We start from the raw sequence: 24,749 nt of genomic DNA, 5'->3' as shown, positions 1-24,749 counted from the left end.
TTTTGCTCCAAAATGTCAAATTAGTCAGAAAAATGAAAGAAGGGAGCCATGCATACGGTACCCTAATGTTTCATCAACTCTCAAATGGATATCTAATTGAAAAGTTTAAAGTGACAACAGCCCTTGGGCCCAATGATTAATAGCCCTGTTGATGAGTTTTAGGCCCTGGTCCTTAACACATTAAGAACCCAATAGAGGGACGTAACCGAAAAAAAAGGAAAAGAGAAAATCCACTAAACAAACACAACCTTTTTAAAATTCTACAAAGATACCCACAATAATCAAGAAAATATTTTCCAAAGAAGCAGTGATTATGTAAAATACTTTTTAAGGAGATTGGATGAAGGTTAAGGTCTCAAATCACACTATCCTTCATCAAGTGGGACTAATAACTCGGGATAGGATAAAAAAATGGAGAAAAACCCTGAACCTGCCAAAATATAATACTACTTATAAAAACAACCTAACACTAAGATCACCGTGATTGTGTTATTAAATCCAAGGAAACATAGAAGAAGTAGAGGAAAGGGTGGTTGCTGTGAGACAAAAAGGAGAGGCAAGTATGTTTATGAAAAAAAAACACAGTTGGGATTGGTCCAATCTTCCCAGCGATATCGTTGGGCGCATAATCGGTAAACTTTATTGGTCAGACAGAATCCGAGTGCGTTCAGTTTGCAAGAGTTGGCTGCAGGTATCCCAACATGGAATTCCTCCCATCGATCAAGTTCCATGGATAGTGGGTTTCACATGGAGGCGAAATCGGGATGGCCGAATCTATAGTCGTTGTAAGTTATTCGACACCGCTCTCAATAAACCTTATACGGTGGAGGACGCCTATAAGGGGGAAGATAGAGCTATTTTTTACGATGCTACTTTTCAAACTTGTAGATATGGTTGGATGCTTCTTCTTAAAAAACCTGAGCATGTCGTTTCTCGTTGCTTCTGCTTTTTCTTGTATTCCCCTTTTACTAACGAGGTTATTGAACTGCCCACGTTGGAAATAGATTATCCTATCTCGAAATCATTCATTGTCACCGCATTATTTTTTACTTCAACGTCTTCAGATTGTCTTGTTTTTTACAGAGACATTATAAGGATCGAAGTATGCAGATCAGCATATGTCGCCCTGGTGATCAGACTTGGAAGACTCTGAAGCAGCTGATTTAGATGAATCTTTTTCTAGCCCAATTAATGCGACACATTTAGCAGGATCCTTTTATTGCATTTTCCATAAAGGATAACTGGGTGCCTTCAATGTTGCTAGTCAGAAATGGACAATACTCGCAAAATCCTGGCCACAGATCTATTCTGATTTAGATTTCATGCTTCGGGTCGAATTAATTGCCCTTCCTGATTTTCCATGTCGGATGCCTACGCGTGAAAAACTGTTAAAGTTCGATTTCTCGGAAAAGCAATGGGTTGAGCAACCGAGTACGCAGATTGTAGATCCTAATCTTAGATGCTTATTAAGCACAGCTCCAGCAATGGGGAAACGAGTGAGAAACTTGATCTTTACATATATTTTTCTATTTCTCCTCTCAAACTCCGGCAAATTTACAAGATCCAGCTAATTTACAAGTTGCAATTTATATGGATAGAGCCTCCTACAAGGGGTGTTTGGAGAAAAGCTGACTTAATTCAGCATAGCTAGTTAAATTTAGCATGTCTATTTACATGTATAGGATATACATATTTACATATGTCTACAAGAATCAAATTAAAAAATTAATATTAGTCATGTTTGGCAATGAACAATATTGATTTAAAATTCATGAATAACTCTTTTTGAATATGAAATTCGTTCGAAATTAATATCATTTGAATAAGTTTATTAAATGTAAAATGACTTGCCATTGAAAGAGACTTCAACATGTTTAAAGCAACAAAGAAAAAAAAAAAAAAAAAAAACAACAAAAAAGTGTATAAATATTTAGAAGGCTATAATAAAATGAAAATCATGAAATATGATCATATTTTGAATTAATATCAAAACATGAATCTCTACTTAAATTTTATATTAAATAATAGAAAAGACGTGTAAAATTCTACAAAGATAGATTAAAAAAGAGGAGATACCCATAATAATTATTAAGTAAAATTCCACAAAGTAGCAGTGATTATGTAAAATACTTTTTAAAGGAATGAGATTGATTGCATGAAATCTAAGGTCTCAAATCACACGATCCCTCGTTGAGTGGGCCTACGAATTCGAGATTGGGTAAAAGAGGAGAAAAACCCTAACCCAACTAAAATACTAAAATACTAATTATAAAACCAACCTACCTCTAATATCACAATGATTGAATTATTAAATCCAATGAAACATAGAAGTAGTAGAGGAAAAGGTGGTTGCTGTGAGACAAAAGGGAGAGGCAAGTATGTTTATGAAAAAAAAAAAAAAAACACAAAAGAGATTGGTCCAACCTTCCTAGCGATATTGTTGGGCACATAATTGGGAAACTTTATTGGTCAGACAGAATCCGGGTGCGTTCAGTTTACAAGAGTTGGCTGCGGGTATCCCAACATGGAATTCCGCCCATCGATCAAGTTCCATGGATAGTGGGTTTCACAAGGAGACGAAATCAGGCCGAATCTATAGTCATTATGAGTTATTCGACACTGCTCTCAATAAACCTTATACGGTGGAAGACGTCGATAAGGGGGAAGAAAGAGCTATTTTTGACGGGTTATTTTTCAAACTAGTAGATATGGTTGGATGCTTTTTCTTAAAAAACCTGAGCATGTTGTTTCTCGTTGCTTCAGCTTTTTCTTGTATTCCCCTTTTGCTAACGAGGTTATTGAACTGCCCAAGTTGGAAATTGATTATCCTATCTCGACATCATTCATTGTTGCCGCATTGTTTTTTACTTCAATGTCTTCAGACTGTCTTGTTTTTTATTTGTATAGACATTGTAAGGATCAAAGTATGCAGATCAGCACATGTCGCCCTGGTATCAGACTTAAAAGACTCTGAAGTTTGCGGCAGATGATTTAGATGAATCTTTTTCTAGCCCAATTCATGCGACGTATTTGGCTGGATCCTTTTACTGTATTTTCGATAAAAGGAGAACTGGGTGCCTTAAACGTTGCTAGTCAGAAATGGATATTACTCGCAAAATCCTGCCACAGGTCTATTCTGATTTCATGCTTCGGGTCGAATTAATTGCTTTCGCTGATTTTCCATGTCGAATGACTAAGCGTGACAAAATGTTTTGATTTCTCGAAGAAGCAGTGGGTCGAGCAGATTGTAGATCCTGATCGTGGATGCTTGTTAAGTACTACTCCAGCAATGGGGGAAACAAGAGCGAAAGCAAAAAAGTCATGCCTCTTTATGCATATTTTTCTCTTTCTCGTCCCAAAATCCAGCTAATTTACAAGTTTATATGGATTGAGCCTCTTATAAGGGGATTCAGCATACCTATCTAAATGTAACAATAGCTTCCTGAATTTACATGTATATTTGACATATGGAAGGATATAGTATTTACATATGTCTACAAAAAAATTTTTAATGAGTCAAATTCAAAAATTAAAATTAATCACGTTTTGAAGTGAACAAATTGATTTGAAATTCATGAATAACTCTTTTTAAATATAAAATCAATTTAAATTTAATATCATCTGAACAAATTACTACATATATTTTTTAAAATTTTATATAACAATTTTTTCAAGTTTAAGTATCTATTTCAATGCATTATCATCTCTAAATTTTAAGCATTTAGTACCATTCATTACTATCTCTAAATCTTCACACACATCTACTAAAGAGTAATCATAAATCTTTACATGTATCTACTAAAGAGTAACCATAAATCTTTTACGCATGTCTACTAAAGAGTAACCAGCATCCCTAAACTCATCCGAAAAAGTACATTTAGCTCTAATCCAAAAAAGTAGTCGGTGCTGTATAAAATAATTAGTTGTCAGTGCAGTGTGGATAATTGAAATAGCTATTTAACTTGATAAAACTCTAATCACCTTGAATGTTAAAATTATTTTTCTATATATCATTAAATTTTAAAAATTTTAAACTCTCAAATGATAATCTTGTCAAATATATTTTTTATTTATTATATTAATAAATTAATTATTATGAATAATAGAATGATAACATTTTGTTATTGTCATTAAATGAATAATAATGAATAACAACCAAAACCAAGATTACAACCATCAATGATCTATTACACATTGAAAAATAAAAAACAAAAATCTCAACGGAGCCCTGAAAAAAAAAACAAAGAAAAAAAAAAGCTCTTTAACTTGCTCCTTTGGTTGCTATGGTTCCAATGTCAGTGATATTTCACATGTGAAGCTTTATGTTTACTGACCTCAGTTGTCTTTGTCTCTCACAAATTCACAACCCTTCACCTTGAAGAAAAAATGACATAGATGTTTCAAGTTACTTGGATGTGTATGAAAGGGACTGAGTATTGACAAACTACCAATAAATAAATTAGTGAGTGCTTTTGTTAACTGATTGTTGGTATGGATCAACCCAACATTTGTCCTCCTTGGCAGCATTTTCCCATCTTTTACGGAACATTTGCATTTCAATGAAGGACTGTCTTCTCACCTGCAAGCATGTTATAATTTATACCTAAAGAATGGTTCCATATATATGCACTGAACTATAAGAGAAAGCAATTTATGTCTAAGTGGCCTTACTTCAGGTCTGTTGTCAACTTTATGCGATTCAGATGGTGCCTGCAATTTCAAAGAAAATGAACAGTTTTGTAAATCACTAAAAGGCTCTTGTGTTAGGCAAATTCAGGTTCGAAAACATACCAATGCTTCCGGTTTAGATAAGCGCTCTCTCTGAATAATATTAACTTGCATAGAATTTAACTGCATCACCAAGAAGACAAAAGCCAGTCAGAGATTAGGAGTGGATTTGACATGCTTGATTAAAATTGAGACAGCTTTGTATATCCGGAGTACAAATTTCATATTCTAGTCATTATCATAATATAATGTCTCTTTAATAAGTCAAATTCTAACACAAGATAATGCGGTGCAACATGATACCAACAGAAGCAGGAACAACCAAAAGAACCTTGTAGAGTTTCTGCCTAAACCTAAGACCCTTCCATTTACATGGGTTTGATGAATACTTGCCTCGTTTTCAGCCATAGCGCCAAGTGTAGGAAGACCCAAATGAACTACGTACTGAGCATCAACCACACCAACATTTTTCATACGATCACCCTGAATGAGAGTCAAATATCACTGGAATGCCCATGAGAATCAGAAAAGGATGTTATATGGTTTGAATAGTTACTTGTGCACAATAACCAAGCTGCATATCGAGGCCCCAAGCATGGATCAAATCATTCTGTAGGGCAAAGGAATATTACGGAATAGTTACTATAAAGTTAGATGCAATGCAGACAAGAAAAAGCCAGATTGAGATCATATAAGATAGCCAAAGCTACAAGCAGCTTGTATTTGATTTTTAGTTTAAAATTTCCCAAAGTATACACACGATTTCTTTACATGGCCTTTCTTTTTTCCCCTAAAAATCATCTTATGGAAGATAAAACAAATGGTGCAAATTTGGTACACAAGTAGTATCTATGAAGTAATGATATTTGAATACTTTCAGCTAATAGAAATAAGTTAGATAAAGAAGAAAACACGGTAACTGGATCTTATTAGCAGAATGCCTTGGCATTACGTTGCTAATTAACCACAAAGTTCAAAATCTTGTTAGGGCACTCAGTTCAATAAAGATGGCCAAAACAAATGTGCATTATGTTGTCAAATACTCAGTCATTGTGCAACCAATATGGCTGAGTGCTTACAAAAATACTTCGTACCTGAATCATATACCATGCGCAGCGCCAGGCAGCTCTTGAGAATACAGGGGCCATCATTTCCACCCAACTGCAAAACATATCTTATTAACCGCCTAAGAATAACAACAAATCTTCTGCCTGGTCATAGCTTATTTCCCCTTTTTCAAATAATTGAAGCATTTATTCAAAAATAAAATCGGTCATCACAATAAGAAAGGAATTGAATTTTAAAGATAGCATACAAGAGATGTGAAGTTAGTACTAGTTTACCCTATACATGGAGGAGCAGTGCTGCGGGCATCACACCTTCCACTGCCTTTAAACTTGTATATCCTCCTGTGCAATCTTGAATTCCTTCTGCGTGCTGTGATTTGATGATGCACCTCTGACCTAGAAGGATCAAGTGCTGGTTGTGATATCTCCAGTCCCTCATCTTCAATAATAGACAAATATCTACAAAAGTTTTTGCTATGATTTAAGCTCCAAATCTAAATTTCAGTTCTATCAACTGTGTGAAAAAATGAGGGTAAAAATGAACAGGGACGTATAGTTTCTTAAATTTTATGTTCAAAACTAATCGTTAGAAATAAAGGTATGTGTGTGTGTATGCAAGCATAATTGTGTATTCCGACATGGTTACAGACCAAGCAAAAGTGAGTTTGACATGAACAACTTAAGGAATATCAAATCTTCTTCACATAAATGTAGAATATACCTACCGCCTTGGATCAAAGTTATCTACTCCAAGGTCCTCATCCCAGAGGAATATATACTTGTATTCAGCAACTATATCAGGATGCAAGAAACGTTTGGCAAACCACCTACAACGACATATCTTAGCAGCTGATTAGCATGCAGGGGCACCAGTTGTGAACAAGGAAGATAAACATTTTGGAGAAAACAAAATTACCATTTTGTTTGATTCACTGCAGACACATGTATGGCACGATCACTCCATTCCAAATCTCTCCATTCATCCACAATACCATCATAGTGGAAAAGCATCACAACAAAATCTCTTCTAGGAAACTGCGCATTAATGTTCATTATTGAGCTTAAATATAATAAATAATAGTTAGATAAGAAAGGCATTTGAGGAGTTAAGGTACCTTTTTAACAATTCGATCCACAATTTCCTTTTGCTTAATTCCAACGGCAATGGCTAACAAGTTTGAAGATGGCTCTGGATTGCCCTGAAATTGCAATATAAGCATAAGAGACAATCAAATAAGATCAACCAAGTAGCACAAGAAAGCGTTTATGCGTGTCTTAGTCTAGAAAATTTTCAAAGCAAAGTATTTCAACAGTACATTTTTTGCACTGTCACTCCATAAAGGTCGCATTTCCAAGTTTGATGTTTTGACCACAATTCCTTGAGGTAATGCCTCACTTCCAGGAGGCCTGCATCGAATCTATATGTGAAACAAAAAGATTTACAGAGATCATGTATCACAAAACATTTCAAAAGACTTGATATGCTATTCTAAAGACAACATTCTTTCTTCTAAAGAAGACCAACCTTGCAAATATTAGATCTTGAATTCTGAAGCATATTAATCACCTCCCATCTTGATAGTCTCTGTATACATGATTTACAGATAGATGATCTCAGAAGAAAACCCTTTCAGCCATGGTGTTCCAAGAAAAGATATCCATGAAAAGTTGAGGTCACATTTAAGTTCGAAAGCAAAATAAAGGTTTGGCAAAATCAGCAGAGAACTTAGATGTTTTTGTTCAACAAATGGTTGTGTGATTAGAGCCACACGTCTCTATTTGGTCTCCTTTTGGGTGATTATCAGTTAAATTCAACATGTTTTCACAACTGTGGTAAGTTTTTATAGCTTTTTTAAAAAATAATCTGCCAACCAATCTGAAACTGCACTTTCATGCATCGACAAGTGGGAGCAGAACTTGAATTTCATAACACTGTTCCAAAAGTTGACAGTGTTTTAAGAATCCCATTTCAGCTTTAACCACTTTTCACATGCCTTGAGCAACATGTTCCAAATTCTGAGATAAGGAACATTTTCACAAATCAAAATTCATGAAAAAAAATGACTCAACGCCATAGCATTCGACCTCACCAAAAGAAAAAGAATTAGATTTGAACAAAAAATTACAAAAGCAGAAATACATACATCTTTGTATTCCTTAGTTATGAATGCACTACTAATTAAGTAAGCACCACAAATCAAAGATGCTACAATAAAGAGACTGCAGAGGCATGACCTGCTTTTTGGATCCGACACTACAGAAGCCTGCAACATAACGGAACATTCAAGCAGAAGAAGTTACAATCGCATTTCATATCGAGATATAGATTAGAATTTGGAATAGAACAGCAAAGAATAAAAAAAAATAATGGAGGAGAATCAGAAAGAAGGCCCTAACAGGAGTTGCCTGCGAATTTTATGATACATTTTCGAAGTGTCTGACATATGGTCACTGGGTCGACAAGCATCAATTAAATTTGTCTAACTAAGAAATAACTCATCAATCACCATGGATCAAAACGTGAAAACATAAAAGAAGGGGCAATGGAGACCAACTGAAATTCAGGCAAGTCAAAAGGTCAAGGTCAAATCATTCAAACATCTTTGTCAAAAACAATGCAATCCAAATAAAAAACTGACAAACTGAAGCAAATATTTTCATTCAAATTAGAATTGCAGTCAGTTTTAGTTAGTATAACAGTAAAAAAAACAAAAAAACACATTAAAATATTCAAAATTCAATATCCTTCTATTTCCCTCAATTTTCCCTTCAATCAAACTGCAGATTACAAAAGTTCACTGAAAATTCCATACCAGACTAAATAAACTCGATCAAGCAGAAGATTCACCACTTACTTTTGTCATAGCTAAAGCACCAGGATGGAAAATCAACCAAGAAATTATAACTTAACTTTTTTTAATTATGAAACAAACCAAATAGGCTTCTCTCACTTACAAAAACAAACCAAATAGGCTTCTCTCACTTACAAAACAAAAGTTCAAGTAACACTGCTGTGAATTATACTATAGCTCTTCCCATTCTTAGCAACCGAACAAGAGCTAAAGAAAGTAATCAAGATGGATACAGTTACTTAAAGACCAATAAATAATCCTTCCCACTTTTTAAAGCTCTAATCTCTCAAATTATAATCACAAGTAAAGCAAAAACAATCATCATTCCACATTCTCCACCATCAATTACATTATTTTCTGCCATTTTTCAAAAAGCAAAAGGCCTGAAAACACAAAACCAAAACAAAAAAAAAAAAAGCAGAATTGAAGCAGACAATCACGAAAAAGAAACTTCCAAACCCATAAATGATTGAAACAGAGAGTTTTGAAGAAACTTACACAAATAAAAGACTTCATCTTTGCATGAAAAATCCAAAACCCAGATAGAGAGATGCCCAAACTAAAAAAGTTATCTTTTTTGCGATAATTTACAGCATAAGAAAGACTACAGAGAAAAGCAAAGAATGAAAAAGAGAGAATATGCGAAAAAGAAGAGTGCAAGTCTAAAGTAGTCAACTTCTGCAATCCCAGGAAACGATGTCGTAATGACAAAGCCAAAACTCAAATTTCTCAAAAAATTTTGACGGAGAGAGAGAAGTAGATTACAGGAAAGCATTTAAAGGCTGTTTGCAAAAAGGTACGCACGCCCCGACATCGACGGGATTTTGTAAGAACGTGGGAATAGTAGAAAGAAAGTAGTATTCGAGTACAAAATACACCACGTATTTGCTGTTATCAGTTCGCCACGTGTCATACTGGGTCCATGTTCGTTTGACTTTTTTAAGGATGTCGTAGAAGAGGAGTGGTAAACTGGTAACATGGTCTGCCAGTTGCACGCAACTAATGTTCTTGGTTTTAAAATAATATTTTTTAATAAAACAATGGGTTACCATAAATAAATTATCTATTTTTATATTTTTTAATACTAAAATAAAACAAACATGGCATGATTTCTCAATTTGGTATGATGGTATCCCTTAACTCCTAAGTTTAATATTTAATAAAATTAATAATAAAAATCGAATGTCCCCAATAACAAGACATGGGGAAGGATACTTTGGATTTAAGTCAATTTTTTTTACTATTAAATGTGAAATTCTTAGATATAAAAAGGAGAATATTTTCTTCCAACATCATTTTATCTGAGATTTCAAATATCATCAATGGTAACTGAACCTTATTTTGAAGTAATAGAAGACATGAAAGAAAGTTTTCTTTTCATGTATTTTTTACTTATTATTATTTTCCAAAGTTCCAAATAATTCAAAAGACATTTCATTTTTTTGTGTAAAGTTTTGATTTGTTCATCTCATGCATTGTATTATACACAAACAAGAATGTCTTTGTTAAATGTCAAAATCTAATAATTAAGGAGAGGGGTCATCAGTATACTTTTTTATGCTCAATATATATATTTAAAGTTAAACCAGAGCATGAAGCTACGAAACATGATTAATTTCCTATATATGTACATATATAATAGTGCAATAAATAGCAAATCATTTTATGCATGCAAGCATATGCAATCTGTATATGAAAAGCACAAATATATAGTGACCTGACCTTGTAATCAAAATCAAATTGTGGTTATACAACTTGCTGTGCCAAGGCTTGAAGCGCAACCTCGACAAGGTGTTCAAACCCATGCAAAGATCCCTACTACTCGCATTTGGGTGTGCGTAAGTGAGCCTTGGAATCATGTGAAATCACCGTAGCTCGCATCCTCTCCACTTTTTTCCTTCGATATATATCTTCAACAGCTCCTCCTATATTCTTTTGCTTTCATCCCCTTGTTCATCCATGTAAACCGAATATATGAGTCAGGCAAAAACCAAGCGTATTGCGTATACGCCGTGTGCCGCGAGAAGAACACTGGTAGGCGGTACACAATAAACCTAAAAAAAATCATCATATACTCTCATGTATGGTGTTTTATTCATTTGTTTGTTCTGATTTTGTTAAATTGTCCTTCAGTTTTCACAAGTTCATGGTAGTGGATACCGAAACTGCACAAAGCATGCAGTTTAAATATATTTAAATATAAAATAATTATTTTATTTCTACATCTATTTAAATATATTTAAAATAATATTAAAAAATTAAAACAAATAATTTTTAAAAACCGATAAATTAAATCAAATCGAATTAATAAAATTTAATTTTAATCAATTCAATTTGATTTCTTATTAAGTTTAATTTGGATTCAAATTAAATTTTGAAAATTTATAATATTATGCATTCATTGAGCATTAATTGAATAAGAAAAAAAAAAAAAATTTTGTTTTTCATATGGAAAATGAAAAATAAAACGAAGGTGAAGATAATGTCAAATTAATAAAGCTAATAGCACAATATTAAGAATGTAACAGCCTAAAATGCAATTCACTTAAATCAATTTATCAAAAACCACTCCATATGAATGAGGGAAGAGCTCCCTATATACTACAATTCTGATAAATTATAATTGAAGTCGTATGTAAGCCCAACAGAAAATCTCAATAAAGTAAAACTTGTCATCAACTCTTTCTAGCTTGCTGTCTCAATATCCGAGGCTTTAATCTCTCACAGACATGATGAAGCTCCTCAAATCAGTTGCCACAAACAAAAACTTCAATCTCACGAGCTATGAACACCTTGTCACCTCTTTCTTTCTGATCGCCATTTATACACTGGCTTGGACGTTGGACATTTTAGCTCATCTTCACGGAGTTTGCGCTTCCGACCCTTTTTCTGTCCATTAATGAATGCAATGTTTAACTTGAAAATTTAAATGAATTTCAATGCATTGCCCATAGTATAGTAAAAATTTTGCTTAAAATGCCAATACCTGTAATTCCTTCTTCAATGACATATCCATATATAGTTTCTCTAGCTGATTCACTCTATTTTTCCTGGCCTCTAATTCCCTGTATGAAGTAGCTGTCTTCCTATATGTAAAGAACAAAAAAAGTATAAAGATTAGTATGTATGGGCGTGAAATCATGCCTTCCAGACCACTTTGCGTACTTTATCTCTCCTAAGTGCAGCCAGTTTTAAAATATTCAGTCCACCAGCAACTTATACAGCCCAAGATGACTATTTTTTTGGGCAAAAAAAAAAGGCAAGATGACTAATTCACTTACCTGCGTAGAGAAGCAATTTTGCAATCAATACTTTTCAGCAATGTAGCTGTGAAAATAGCCCATAACAATCCCATCTTTGTGACATCACTTTAGTAGAATGAGATGAAGAATTTTCATGTAAAACTTCATAAATATCTTCCAATAATGTTCCAAATATGACTTTATTACAGATTGTTTGGTCCAAAAGTAAAAAGCACATCATTTGTCAAATTCAACAAATCAAAATAATCAAGAGCAACTGCTTTAATGAAACCCCTTTCCAATTTCCGCATAATTGCAGCTTCAGCAATTGTATAGTTTAAAAAGTAAACAACTGACTTCATGAGTGAACATAATTAGATAGCCAATCCAGTTATTTACCAAACATTTGGCAAAATATTGTCAATTAACTAACCTTTTAATATGATCAGGGATATCATCAGAAGAGGGAGTAGCTCTGCTTTCTGAAGATTGTGATTGTAATTCTCTCACCTCTTCCCTATAAAAAAGAACATTTATGAATACAACTTTTTTATATTTCAAAACAATGGATAATATGAATAACTATAAACTTGACAATGATTCATATGAGGGTCTTTCTTTTCCCCTTCTTTGTGAAGAGACACAGTGTAGCATATGCTAAAGTGCCCTATATCATTGGCACAAGATCCATATTTCAACTAGTTTTACCAGCCCTACAACTATGTCAAGATGTAGCAAACAATGAATGAAAAATTGGAGCATTTGTGCTAATCCTTGAAAGCAAAAGCAAGCAGTTTCAACTGTATCGACAGAATTAATGTTACCATACAGAGATGCGTTGTGACATTTTTAAAAGAAAATGAAGAATCCCAAAGGCCAAAAGTGAGAGGGCAAGATAATAAGGCAAAAAAATAAAACATGGGGACAATTTAGTTAACTATGGAGTTAAGCCTGGTTTTGAATTTTGCATGATGGTGACATGAATTGTTAATCTTGCATGCATTAACTGGGTTCAGGCTAACTAGTAATTACAAAGTTGGCTACCTCGCATGCTGTATTTCAATCCCAACATTTCCCTTAAATATTTATCACATAGCCAGCCAGCACATCAATTTCTTGGTACTAAATACATGGCATACTATTTGGAGAATAGAAAAGAAAAAATATTTTACAAAATAATGTTCACTGCTACAGTCCTATAGTAATGAAATTATGGGTTTTTAAAATATATACAGTAGTACGTAAAAAATACATCTATGTAATAGAAAAACACTCGAAATTTTTTCCAAATAATACCTTCTAGCATAATACAACCTAAAATAATAAGCAATAAGCAATTAGGACTGTCCTGCTTGTATCACAAAGAACTAAGGCTTTGCTTGGTAAGGTGGATAGAGAAATGGAAAGATGTTATATAGGAAGAGAAGAAAAGTGGAAACTTAGAAAATATATTTTTTCTTTCCATGGGTGTGCTTGGTCGGAAGGATGGAAATTTTGAAAGAAAATTTAATTTTCTTTCCATCCATTGCTTGGTACAGTTGAAAAATGAAAGGAAAAAAAATGAATATTATATTATTTTACTATTATAACCTTTGTAAATTAAGATGAAAAGGAAAAAATCAAATATGATGGATAGTCTTGTACATATGCAATACTTACTCACATCTCTCTCATTTTCTCCTCTTCTCTTTCCAATTTGGAATGATTTGTATTTGTGAATGTGAAAAATGATCGTCTCTTCTATTTTGTTTCCTCTTACTTTTCTTTCTTACCAAGCATACACTAAATTCATTTTCTTTCTACTTTTCCACCCTTCGCTATCCATCTTTCCACGTTTCTACTCTACCAAGCACACCCTAAGTCTCACATTCTCTAACCCATACCACAACCAAGATGTACCAAATAACTAGCAATGAATAATGTATCCATCTATCTATTTGTTTGTCTATCAAACCAACAAACACCAAAACTCAAATACACCCATTTCTTTGTCTATAAACACCATCAACAACAACTAAGCCTTTCTACCACAATGTGGGGATAACTATATGGATCATAATTGCCCTTAATATCATATTTTTATCATATTTTAAGTAATCTCAGTAAAAGTTGGACTTCTTATAATTTCCACCAATGTCCACTTTGGCCATCCTCTCTTTCACAAGTCATGAATCCTTCACTACTCAGATCTTCATGCAGGGATTTTTGTCCTCCACTTTCTTTCTCCAAACTGATTCCAATCTATTTTCCTTTTCTTGTCCGCAACAGGTGCTAGCCCACCTTTAGCTTTTTACACTTCTTAATCTCATGTTTCCTCAAATGTACAGACATCTGTTGTAACATTCTAATCTACGCCATACTTATTTTTTTCCTGATGTTATGTTTGTATTCATTAACCTAAAGTGAAAGAAAACTAATTCCCATGGATGCACATTTCTTTTTTTTTTTTTGGCCAACCATGGATGCACATTTTCTGACTCTATGTAAAACATACATTGGTTTCACAAATTAATTGATAAATGTTACTACAAAGTTTCAAAGAGCTTAAACATCAAATGTCATAACGGATATTATTTAAAGATTGTGGCAGAACAACAACAGTAAGACAAGTTGTTATACTTTTTGGGGGTTGAACTTCAAAGGGGCCAAACTAACAGTAAATGATCTGTTTTACTTAAATGGTCATCACTCAGTGTCAGCCTTCTCAAAGTAGGCATGCTAAAAAGGCAATACGGGTATGATCATTATGACATAAAACAAGACCACTTCAAGAAGAACATGAAAGTAGCACTCAGAAAGAATAATAATCATGTCAAAGGTAACTAACTGATAGTTATCTTCTCTTTGTACAGCAACAGCTGAAAATTTTCATTGAAGCCAACAACCAAAGACACGAAAAGGAAAGGTGATATTAAGAAATAAAACCTGTCTTCAGCATAGTAAATATGTCTGTTGGATGGATAATTATCAACAGAATGCAACATGGCAGCTAGCTTCTCAATTTTCTGCAGCAGAATAAAAGTATATTAATAACTAGTTGCACATAGTTTCATTACCAAAACCATTTAGGAAATATTATATAACCCTTGATAAACCAAAAATCGTCATAAAATCATCCAAGTTACCTTCCTTTCACTTTGCAATTTCTGTAGTATATATCCTATGTCTTGGGTCTTCATTAGCATGAGTTCTTCTTGAGAGTATTTGTTAGCCTGATTCCTATACAAATAAAGAATTCGGAAAAAGAACGAAGGCTGAATAAACAGCATTCTAGATTGCAAGCCCAAATAAAGAACGGTAAAAACATGAGAGCCATATGTTACTCAGGTTTATGAACTCCATCCATAGTTGTTGTTTTTATCATCTGAAAGTAAAATTCATCTGGGTTCCTGAATGCGGCTTTCTCCTTGAGTCTCTGTAGAGCACATTGACAAAAAGAGAATAAAGCAAATGGAAGAAAATTACATTACATAATAACCAATGAAATTATAGCCAGCAGTCTCATTACAATCTAAGAAGCAAGAAAACGAATGTGATAACAAAATCAAAAGCAGGAAGAAAAGAAGCATAAACTTACCCGTAAAGTCTCCTCCTTTTTGTGGAATGCTTTCGCACGAACAACATAATCCTTGTGTTTTTCGAGAAGCCCGAATTTTTTCCTCGAGGACCTAATACATAAACAAGCACCCATCAGTATAAGAGCAGTTAATATAAGGAGGCATCTATCAATATGAAAGCAGAAAAGCTATTTAGAATGGTTGGCATAATGAAGGGAAAAGCTATCACTCACGGTTGAGCTCGTTCCTTGTGAGCCCGTCTGCTAATGGCATTCCTTAATGATGACATTCTTGGAGAAAGGGAAGGGAAGCAATCACCAGCACTTCACCGTTCGGCTGCGCGCAGAGCAACTTATATATTCGCTTCAAACCACTGAAACGTACAAAATCAAAATAGCCCTAGAAATTAACGGAAAAGCTGCGATTTTGTAACAAAATTCCGGCATATTACAGTCTGAATTTAACCCTAAAACACGCCACACCCACCAATTTCTAGAGTCTTAAACAACTGAATTCAAATTAAAAGGAAAACAAAAAAGAAAACGCCAAGAAGCTTATGAGTTGAGCTTCATTTATTCGGAAACATTGGGTATAGCGAGGGAAACCCACAAAAATCAGAAATAGGAACAGGAATACCTTAAGTAAATGACTGCTACGAAGACCGGCAACGATATCAATAGGGATAAACAGAAAAGCCTAATACAGCGGCGGCCACAACAGAAAGAGGAAGAATAACAATACACACGCAAGAGGAGTCCTGAGTTAAGAGGGCTTTGGTTTTCGCTTTCTTTGGATGGACTTTAGCCCAAAGCCAATATATTGCTGACCATCCATATACAAATATAATATTATAAATAAATAAATAAATATCTATAATATAGAAAAAAATTTTAACCCAAAAAATGAATTTTTTAATTTATATATATTTTATATTAAACAATTTTTATAAGATTTATTGAATTTATACACAAATTTTAATTTCATTAAATGAATTTATTAATTAACAAAATTTATTTAGATACCAATTTTGATTAGAATTAACTCTGCTACCACCTTTCACAGGTCAGGAGCTTAAACCTAGCACACATGCAGCCTTAAGCTAGAAACTACACATGCAGCCTTAAGCTATAAACTACGGTCCATGTGCCTAAGTTAGCCTTTCTTTCGATTCTGTGCCGAACACTTATGCTGTGCACTCTATTAGCTTCCTAGGAGCTTGGCGAAAGCTAGGTAAGAGAGCTAAAGCAATTGTATTTCTATTTATTAGATGCTACGTACAATTGCTCATTGCTCTATGTCCTTACAATGATTCCTATGTCTATCCCCAAGTTGCTCATCTTGTTGCTTCTAACTTCTTACCAATGAAGGGAAAGGCCCTTATTTATACTTGAGCCTCCCCACTTATCCATCCAAATGTGTGTAATAATTTTAATGTAATGTCAAGTTTACATATACATATTTATAAAAGTTTCTCTTGGTATATAAATTTCAGTTATTTGAACACTATATAAATAAAAACTGTTCCTTGAATATTTAAAGGATCTTCTAAAAATTTAAATTTGATATAGTTCTTATAAAAATGTAATTAAACTTAACCAATACAATAAGATACTCAAGCTTGAACTCAATTTGAAAATTAAAGCTTAAAACTCAATTCAAACTTAATCAAATTATATTTTTCACTCTCAAACTCATCTCGAGATAATATTCAAATTGAATTTAAACTCGCTTGATTAAACTTGAATCATAATAAAAAATTTTCAAATTTAAGATTGATTGGTTAGATTTATTCGAACAATGATTATTAACAAATTAAATACAAATAATCAAATCTAAAAATAAGGTTGAAATGCCTAATCCTCATGAGATTGGTCATACACAAAAATCTTTTCACCTCTTGGTTTCAACTCCAAAGCCCAAATTATTATCTTTAAGCTGTTGGTTTCTTTATTTTAAGAATGGCCTAGTTTTTTTCGTGTGAGAAAAATACATCACTGATCAAAACTCTTCATTTTGTTCCAAAATAGCTGATATAAAGCAGACGCATCAGGCAGTTGATTCCTTCAGATAAGCAATGAGGTCAGCACGTTCCTGTGGCTTCTTCAATCCAGGGAAAACCATCTTTGTCCCAGCAATATACTGCACAAGCAAATTTTACCAGCAAACCATCAATTGCACAAAGCAATTCAACAATGAAATTCCATGCTAAGGAGAAAAAGATACTAGTAAACTGAAAGTGAGAAAGTACTTCCACTCACAAACAAAGATTCAAATCAAGCCAACTCAGCTATGCTTATTATAGATATATCTACTTCATACCAATCTAAAGCCAGTCAATTGCACCAAAAGTATAATGCCACCAAAATGCAAACATAGTAATAGCTGATGTGATGCAATAATCAGTAATCATGATAAAAGTATAGAAAATATATCTCATTGAAATGATATTAACTACCAAGAAGACATAGCTATAGCAACAGAAATCATCGTTAACAATGAATAACTACTACCACACGAGAACAATCTTGTACGAAATCACCTTCGTTGCTAAACAATAGCAACAATAGGTGATTTTCTTAGAACCCCCATCGTGTGCTCCTCCTTTGTACATAAACAACATTCTTACCACTTCATATTAAAAAAAAAAAGGGAAGAAAAAATTGTATCCTGTACTTTGTGTCAGAAAAAACTCTTTGTGCGCCTGAGTGCAATTTGTCATTTATGAAACTAATGATCAATTAGTAGCACAATTAATCTTATGGTGCCAACACAGTAATCAATATCAACCACTTCCATGTTATCAATTCCTCATGTTGGTTTGACCATAGTTAGCACACAACACCCCCAACCCTATTCAACTGAACTAATCTTTCTCATGTTGTTTTGAAACAGACAATTAGTTCATACGACAAGCTTATAGGAAAGCTTCTACTAGATCATATCCCGAATGAAAGTCTATTTTATATTTCAAAACCATAACAAAATCCATGCAACGAATACATAAAGGTCACAGAATTCATTCCCTGCACAGTGTTCCTTACATATTCAAAGGTTATAAACTTACAATAACAACAAAAACTCACGAACATGATACTAAAAAAGCCTTACCTTCTTAGGATTAAGCAAGTAGTCATATAATGTTTTTTCTCCCCAAATCACAGCCATATTTTTGTTAGCAGCAGAATAGGAGTAGCCCAGAGTTGTGCCGGACTGCCTCCCGAAAAGCCCATTCAAGTTTGGCCCTGCAAATTTCAAAAATTTATTATTCCCTAATCTTTAAAAAGTAGTAAAAAAATAAAAATTTCAAACTGTATCAGATAGAAAATTCAGTGTCAATCATCTTGTTTCAATGCAAATCTAAGTAATCCAGGAACTCACACATTATTTTTCAAATTTAAAGTCTTTTCATTCAAAAATCAAGAGAGATATCGGATCAGTTTGCAAATAAGAAATAAAAAGTTACTGAATCTGAGAACAACCAAGATCAAATAATTATGACTAAAAAATAATTATAAGATACCAATATAAAAAAAAAAAAAAGCAAAAGGAAGCCTACGCGGAGATGACATGAAAGAAAAGGCTATGAACAAATTGATACAAGTAATAATTAATAAAAGCATACAATTAAGAACTTAGATCTCACTCGAGACTCGACATAAAAATAATTAACCAAATTATTGAATTCAAAGAACGAAAAAAATCAGATCTGAGCGAGAGAGAGAGAGATACCGACCTTGCTTGTGACCAGCACCTTTATCGACAGTGTGGCACTGTGCGCACTTGGTCTTGAAGATCTTCTCCCCAGCTTTGGCATCTCCAGGCGGTGCTTGCTCGAATGAGGCCATTGCTTTTGATTTTGGTTTAGGGTTTTTCTTTTTTTCAATCAAGCTTTTCTATTCGTCAGTGGTTTGGTTTTGTATCGAACGTTCAAAGAACGCTGGCACTTTCCCTGATATTATGAGGAAAATTACATAATTAAAGTAAGCTTCTTGCCAAGGAAGTCTTAAGAGGACACCAAGACTGAGGTTTGACTCCAGCCTCACACTTCCCCTGTTGTAGGGTTTTGCTCTCTTAACACCAAAAAAAAATTACATAATTAAAGTAAGCACACGAAGCACGCGCCGACGCCACACGTGAAGACAACGCGACAATTGAATCCCGAATGACGACAATGCCTTCGTTCGTTAGACAAATATCATTATTTTTAAAATAAGTATTACTAATTTTCATTTTGTGTTTGATTCCAGGATATTTTATTTTATTTTTCAGCTAGATGTTAATATCTATAAAGGTATAAATATTATTTTGTCATGCATTTTTTAAAAATATATCAGCGACTGAAACTCTAATAAAGTACTATATAGTAATTTAACAAATATTAAAATATCTATTTTCGTGACAAAAATTGTAAGAGCGAGCATCACAACATTTGAGTACTGGAGAAGTTGTTTGTCACTTTTCATTGTGTCAAATTTGCCAACTATCGAAGACCTGTCGTCGAATCTTCTGGAAAGCCGTTTGTCCTTCAACTTTTCTACCACCGCTTTCTTATTTTTTTAAAAAAATATCCAAGAAACTTAAAAAGGTGGTAGATTTAATTTTAGCAAGCAAAATACTTAAATTTAACAATTTATATATTTGTATATATTTATATTATATAAAATATTAATAATTCATATATTTTTATTATATTTTACATAAAAATAATGTCATTATTCATATTCATATTTAAATGAAAACATAAAATATATTTTTTTATTTTATTAAATATATTTATTATTTTTATTAAAATTTTAAATCGTATTATTTTAATATCTTTTATTCATATCATTATTTTTATATTATATCATCATATCATATTTAAAATTATTAAATATTAATAACTAAACTTAATTTAAAATACGATAAAATAATGATATAAATACAATATAAAAATAATATACAAAAATAACAATACAAATTTTAAAAAATAATTATATATAAATTTAATAAAAATAATATATTTTATATTTTTATATCGACACAGATTATAATATAATTTTTATATAAAATACGATACAAATATATATATTTTATTATTTTACTCCATAAAAATACAAAAATTATCGAGTCTACCAACAATTCTTATTAACTGCAATGACCCGTTCCACATTCATCGAGACAAAAGCTCGAAACAAAGCAATGGTTAACTGGTATATAAAAGTTCATCAAGAAATAGAATTAAAAGAAGGCTTGGTCACCACCATCAAAGAATTTCAGGTACCATCCAAGATCCAATTACCAAGTATTTTCAACCTTGCAAAATAAACCACAATTTTAATGCATGGATGCAGGAAAAAAAATGGATATAAGAACGTTACAAAAGCGGGATTCGGATTATAAATTCCATCAAGCAAAACCATCATATCTAAAATTAGAAAAAACAAACCCTTTACAATCAGTTTTCTTTACCACAAAATTGATATTCACCACAACTACTCAGTTTCTTGCTTACTTTTAGGGTTCGTCACATGTGTTGGAGGCTGCATTGGCCAGCCCAGAAGAGGAGGTGATCCGGGTGGGGTTACATCTCGGCTAGGAGAGAAGAGGCTCGGTTCCACAAATGCCCCAGTCGGGGTCCCATCTTTTTCGAAAGTCCAAAAAGAAATTGATCCACGTTTAGTAGAGGCATCAGAACTCCTCTCAGAGCTAATTCCAACACTTCCTTCAAGGCGGCTCTGATTAGCAATAAGAGAAACAGTGTCATTCTGATCATCAAGAACCACCCTTCTCATATCCTCCAAGTCATGAAGATTCCCCAGAGCTAGACAATCAGCAACTGGGCGGAATACAAGCATGCAAATACAGACCCCAGCACAACATAGTAGGACAAGATAGGCTGAGAATGCAAGAGCTTCAAACAGAATTTGCTCTGGTTTAGATAAAACAGATAAACCAAGTAAAAGAACCCTTAATGGAAGGAAACTGGAGACCGTGAAAATTAACGTATGAACTCTCTTCTGCAAACCCTTATTGATAACCAATTTCAAAATCCTCCTTCCAAGCCAAAACAAATAGGCAGTCAAGTCGGTTGCAAAAAGCCCAAGAAGCATAGTATTCAGTAAAGGGTAAGTACAAAGAGCAATGTTAACAGAATTTTCTTCACTGGAGCAGCTGTTCTTGTGAAATATTGTGGTAATTCTCGCCTATCCTTGTGCAACTCTGGTCCAATCAAAATAAGAATGAGTTGAAGAACAAACGCAGGGAGGCAGTAGAGAAGAACATAGCATGTTGTTTTCCCATTTCATTTTCTGCTTAGAATTCCTGTGTTGACATTCTGTAAAGGTGCATGAAGAAGAAGCACAAGAGTGAGGAAGAGGCAAGGTTCTGCAAAACCTAAATTTGAAACAATGTAACAACGTTTGCAGACGTTTTCTTGCCATTTCAAATTGAGTGCATTCAACACTCTTCCTTGCCGTCTTAGAAAATTTAGCCGCATAATTTCACCAACACCCCACCAAATGGCAAACAAAATGAATATGATTCGGACAATCCAAGGACCACTGAACTAACTGAGCTGAATAAATCCTTGTCTAAGAACATGTGAACGCAGGTAAAACGCGTATGCAATGCACACCAAACCAAGAAGAATCAACAGAGCAACTAGACAAATTGTCAGCACACCGAATGCTCCAGCAGAATATCTCTTCAGGGGCATTACCCGAAACACAGATTCCACTCATGCTCTCTACCAGCATGGATACAAAGGATCCTTTGATAGGGTACAAGCTACCTTCTGAGGATTATTTCCAGAAGCTATTAATGACCTAAGGATGATACGAAGATTAACTATGTGCTAAGATTAAGCAGAATTGTCAACAGAACTCATGTATCTTCTTGCCAGTGTACAAGATCCATGTAAGTCAAACATTAACCAATTCAAAACTTACAAAATTCACATTTAGACTGCTGTTTCAGCCACTAACCTTCAAGCTTTAGCTCAAACTTTAATTATTTGATCCAAGAACCTGTTGAACAGGAAAGGGGAATAAATCACCTAATAAAAATTAGGAATAAAACTCTATAAAAAAGAAGAAAGATTTCTATAGAATGCAGCAAGGTATAACAAAATCCATCACCTTCAGCCACATGCTATTTCGCCTATAAAAGGAAAAATGAGAAGGAAAAGATTTCCAGAATTTCCAGTTTATAGAAATTTATCATAAAAACGAAGTAAAGAACATTTTTAGATCCATGCGACCACAAAGCAAGTCAGTAAAAGCCACAAAATCACCTAACACAAAATATGTTAGATGTAAACCCTAATATAACCAATTATATAGCAGTCTAAATGCGAACAGGCATGAATCATATTAAATACATTACTTGGCAATGCAGCACATATGTCAATTTGAGCCGGTGCAGACTCACCCAAGCTACCATATAAATCAATATTAATGCCAGTCTCATTTATACAAAAGCAATTAGGATATATCATCACTTATAGTTAGGGATAAAGACATGAGAATTCACTGTCATGTGCATCACTATTAATGTCTCACGCCACTAGGAAAACAAATTCTTATATGTCATCTTAATTAAACATTTCAGAGAGAACAATAGGAGACGCAAGGGAGGCCTTTAGTTTCCACATCAACAAATGCAACAGTAATGCCACATGTTGACTAGAAGAGAATAAAAATATTAGGCAAGATCTTAAACATTTAAGTAAACAATTGATCTGTAAGAAATGCATCTTAAGCTCATACAAGATTAGCAAATCAAAACCAAACACTTTACATCATTTACAGAATGATATTAAACCCACTTTCTAATAACCGGTAACTGACCAAAACAAGTCATACTATAATAGATCATTAATGAAGCAGATGTCCAATTAAAATATCCACATAGGCTATAAGCAACAAGGTCACAAACAACTCCAAAAGGGAATGATTAACTAATAATACCCCAAAAATAGCTCAATTTTATCATACAATAATCCTATCTAACACAATGCCAACAAGATGCCTATGCATGCCCTTACCAACAAAGTAACAAAATAATGTTAGCCCTACCCATATCTCACTAGCATACTAAGGGCATTATAGTCAAACTGTCAAATGAATGAAACTAACTCCCTTTTACATCTATAACCCTCCTAATAGAAAATTTTACCCGTAATTAGTTTCTTGCAGTGACAAAGAAAGATATAAAGTCAATGGGGTAAAAGTAAAACCTCACTATAAATCTAAATAATTTACCCAGTTTTCCATTACTTTGAGCTTAAACAAGAACGCTGCTATCAAAAGGGGGTAATCTTTTTCCTGCAATTATAGTTTCCTCTAATTTTAATAGAATTAACAAGGATTAAAATGCAGAATCTATAAATTTCTTTTCGTTTCTTTTCCCTCAGTTAGCCATCAACTACAAATTATTCAAATAAATCACAAATTATAACCTCCAGCTAACCAACACTTCAAATCTAAGCATTTTGCAAAAAATATGAAATTCCTAACGTTCATTGTCATCACCAGTGCATGCAGTGCAATCATTAAGATAAAATACCACCAAATTTCCGCAAAAAATTACAAAAAAAAACTTCGACACACCACAAAGCCAAGAAAATCCAAAAGACAAAAGAACCAAACTGAAGAAAAGTTAGATCAGTGAAGAGCTTACGAAGAGAAGAATCTTGATCCGTCGAGATCGGGAGACGAAATGGGGAATCGAGGAAAGAAAATCGAGAAACCCTAAAACTTGTGGCGAAGTAAAGACGAAGAAGATGCAGAGAGAGAGAGAGAGAGTGAACGAGGAGAACGAAGAAGGAAAGACAATGGGAGAACGTAGCTAGAGGAATAGGTGAGTGGGACTTTGTTGGTGACAGCCTCTCTCCAGCTTTGTCGTCCGAGCCACTTGCTTCGGAGTTCCTCAACGGGTTAGGCTCGTGTCTTTACGGTCCCTACGTGGCTTTTGCCTTGGCGGCGTTTACGGCGATTGCTTCTCCTTTTTCATCTCTGATGAACCGTTGGGTTGTAAGCGAAGGAGAAAACCTGGCCTAAGCCTATTCATTGGGCCAAAGCTCAATCCATTCAGTCGCGTCGCTGTCACCCAGGATATTCATTGTGGGACCACAGTCAAACCTCCATTGGACCTCACTATCTGACACGTGGCACCTCTCTACTCTCCACCCAAGCAGAGATGTAAGATTTAATAAATACCCTTATTTATTTTATGTATATAAATTTTAAAATTATATAATATCAAAATTTTATATATGATTAACTTCGCATATATTATATAAAAATAAAATGAGATCCCCTA

General features: G+C 33.7%; 3 protein-coding genes and 2 pseudogenes across 10 annotated transcripts; 1 reads left to right on the top strand and 4 right to left on the bottom strand.

Annotated features, from left to right (window-relative positions):
• The first annotated feature begins 138 nt into the window (after positions 1 to 138).
• Positions 139 to 2,058, top strand: LOC149518987 (F-box/kelch-repeat protein At1g57790-like; annotated as a pseudogene).
• Positions 2,059 to 4,055: 1,997 nt separating this feature from the next.
• On the bottom strand, positions 4,056 to 9,434 carry LOC111282674 (uncharacterized). Of its 7 annotated transcripts, XM_022870870.2 has the most exons (16): positions 9,146 to 9,434; positions 7,940 to 8,059; positions 7,321 to 7,380; positions 7,112 to 7,213; positions 6,911 to 6,994; positions 6,712 to 6,830; positions 6,521 to 6,622; positions 6,072 to 6,254; positions 5,823 to 5,889; positions 5,285 to 5,338; positions 5,122 to 5,211; positions 4,792 to 4,851; positions 4,672 to 4,710; positions 4,481 to 4,579; positions 4,335 to 4,374; positions 4,056 to 4,228 (listed from the first exon to the last, which is right to left on the bottom strand). In XM_022870870.2, exons 1-15 carry the CDS (start codon positions 9,161 to 9,163, stop codon positions 4,336 to 4,338), a joined length of 1,236 nt encoding a protein of 411 aa, XP_022726605.2. In that variant the 5' UTR covers positions 9,164 to 9,434; the 3' UTR covers positions 4,056 to 4,228; position 4,335. The 7 variants fall into 7 exon arrangements, 6 of the variants coding, with proteins under 6 accessions (XP_022726605.2, XP_022726604.2, XP_022726609.2 ...); XR_016342435.1 differs by having other exon boundaries at positions 4,059 to 4,228; positions 4,335 to 4,579; positions 9,146 to 9,429; XM_022870869.2 differs by lacking the exon at positions 4,056 to 4,228 and having other exon boundaries at positions 4,235 to 4,374.
• A 1,687-nt stretch (positions 9,435 to 11,121) lies between these two features.
• EDA14 (embryo sac development arrest 14) lies at positions 11,122 to 16,263 on the bottom strand. Its single transcript, XM_022870889.2, has 9 exons — positions 16,083 to 16,263; positions 15,680 to 15,819; positions 15,467 to 15,557; positions 15,213 to 15,304; positions 15,015 to 15,108; positions 14,815 to 14,894; positions 12,323 to 12,406; positions 11,634 to 11,733; positions 11,122 to 11,536 (listed from the first exon to the last, which is right to left on the bottom strand). Exons 2-9 carry the CDS (start codon positions 15,733 to 15,735, stop codon positions 11,444 to 11,446), a joined length of 690 nt encoding a protein of 229 aa, XP_022726624.1. The 5' UTR covers positions 15,736 to 15,819; positions 16,083 to 16,263; the 3' UTR covers positions 11,122 to 11,443.
• Positions 16,264 to 17,193: 930 nt separating this feature from the next.
• Positions 17,194 to 19,514, bottom strand: LOC111283017 (cytochrome c-like). Its single transcript, XM_022871366.2, has 3 exons — positions 19,180 to 19,514; positions 18,555 to 18,688; positions 17,194 to 17,585 (listed from the first exon to the last, which is right to left on the bottom strand). The coding sequence occupies exons 1-3, from the start codon at positions 19,289 to 19,291 to the stop codon at positions 17,493 to 17,495; spliced, it is 339 nt and encodes a 112-aa protein (XP_022727101.2). The 5' UTR covers positions 19,292 to 19,514; the 3' UTR covers positions 17,194 to 17,492.
• A 1,260-nt stretch (positions 19,515 to 20,774) lies between these two features.
• On the bottom strand, positions 20,775 to 24,466 carry LOC111281983 (uncharacterized; annotated as a pseudogene). Its single transcript, XR_016342433.1, has 3 exons — positions 24,108 to 24,466; positions 22,376 to 22,453; positions 20,775 to 22,252 (listed from the first exon to the last, which is right to left on the bottom strand). The product of XR_016342433.1 is annotated as an uncharacterized LOC111281983 (transcript).
• Between the last annotated feature and the right edge of the window lie 283 nt (positions 24,467 to 24,749).

Source organism: Durio zibethinus, chromosome 5 (assembly GCF_047325235.1).
Source record: "Durio zibethinus cultivar Kanyao isolate XHJ-2024 chromosome 5, ASM4732523v1, whole genome shotgun sequence".
Classification (NCBI taxonomy): Eukaryota; Viridiplantae; Streptophyta; class Magnoliopsida; order Malvales; family Malvaceae; genus Durio; species Durio zibethinus.
The sequence above is the reverse complement of the archived record's forward strand: the minus strand, read 5'-3'. Positions and strand labels throughout refer to the sequence as shown.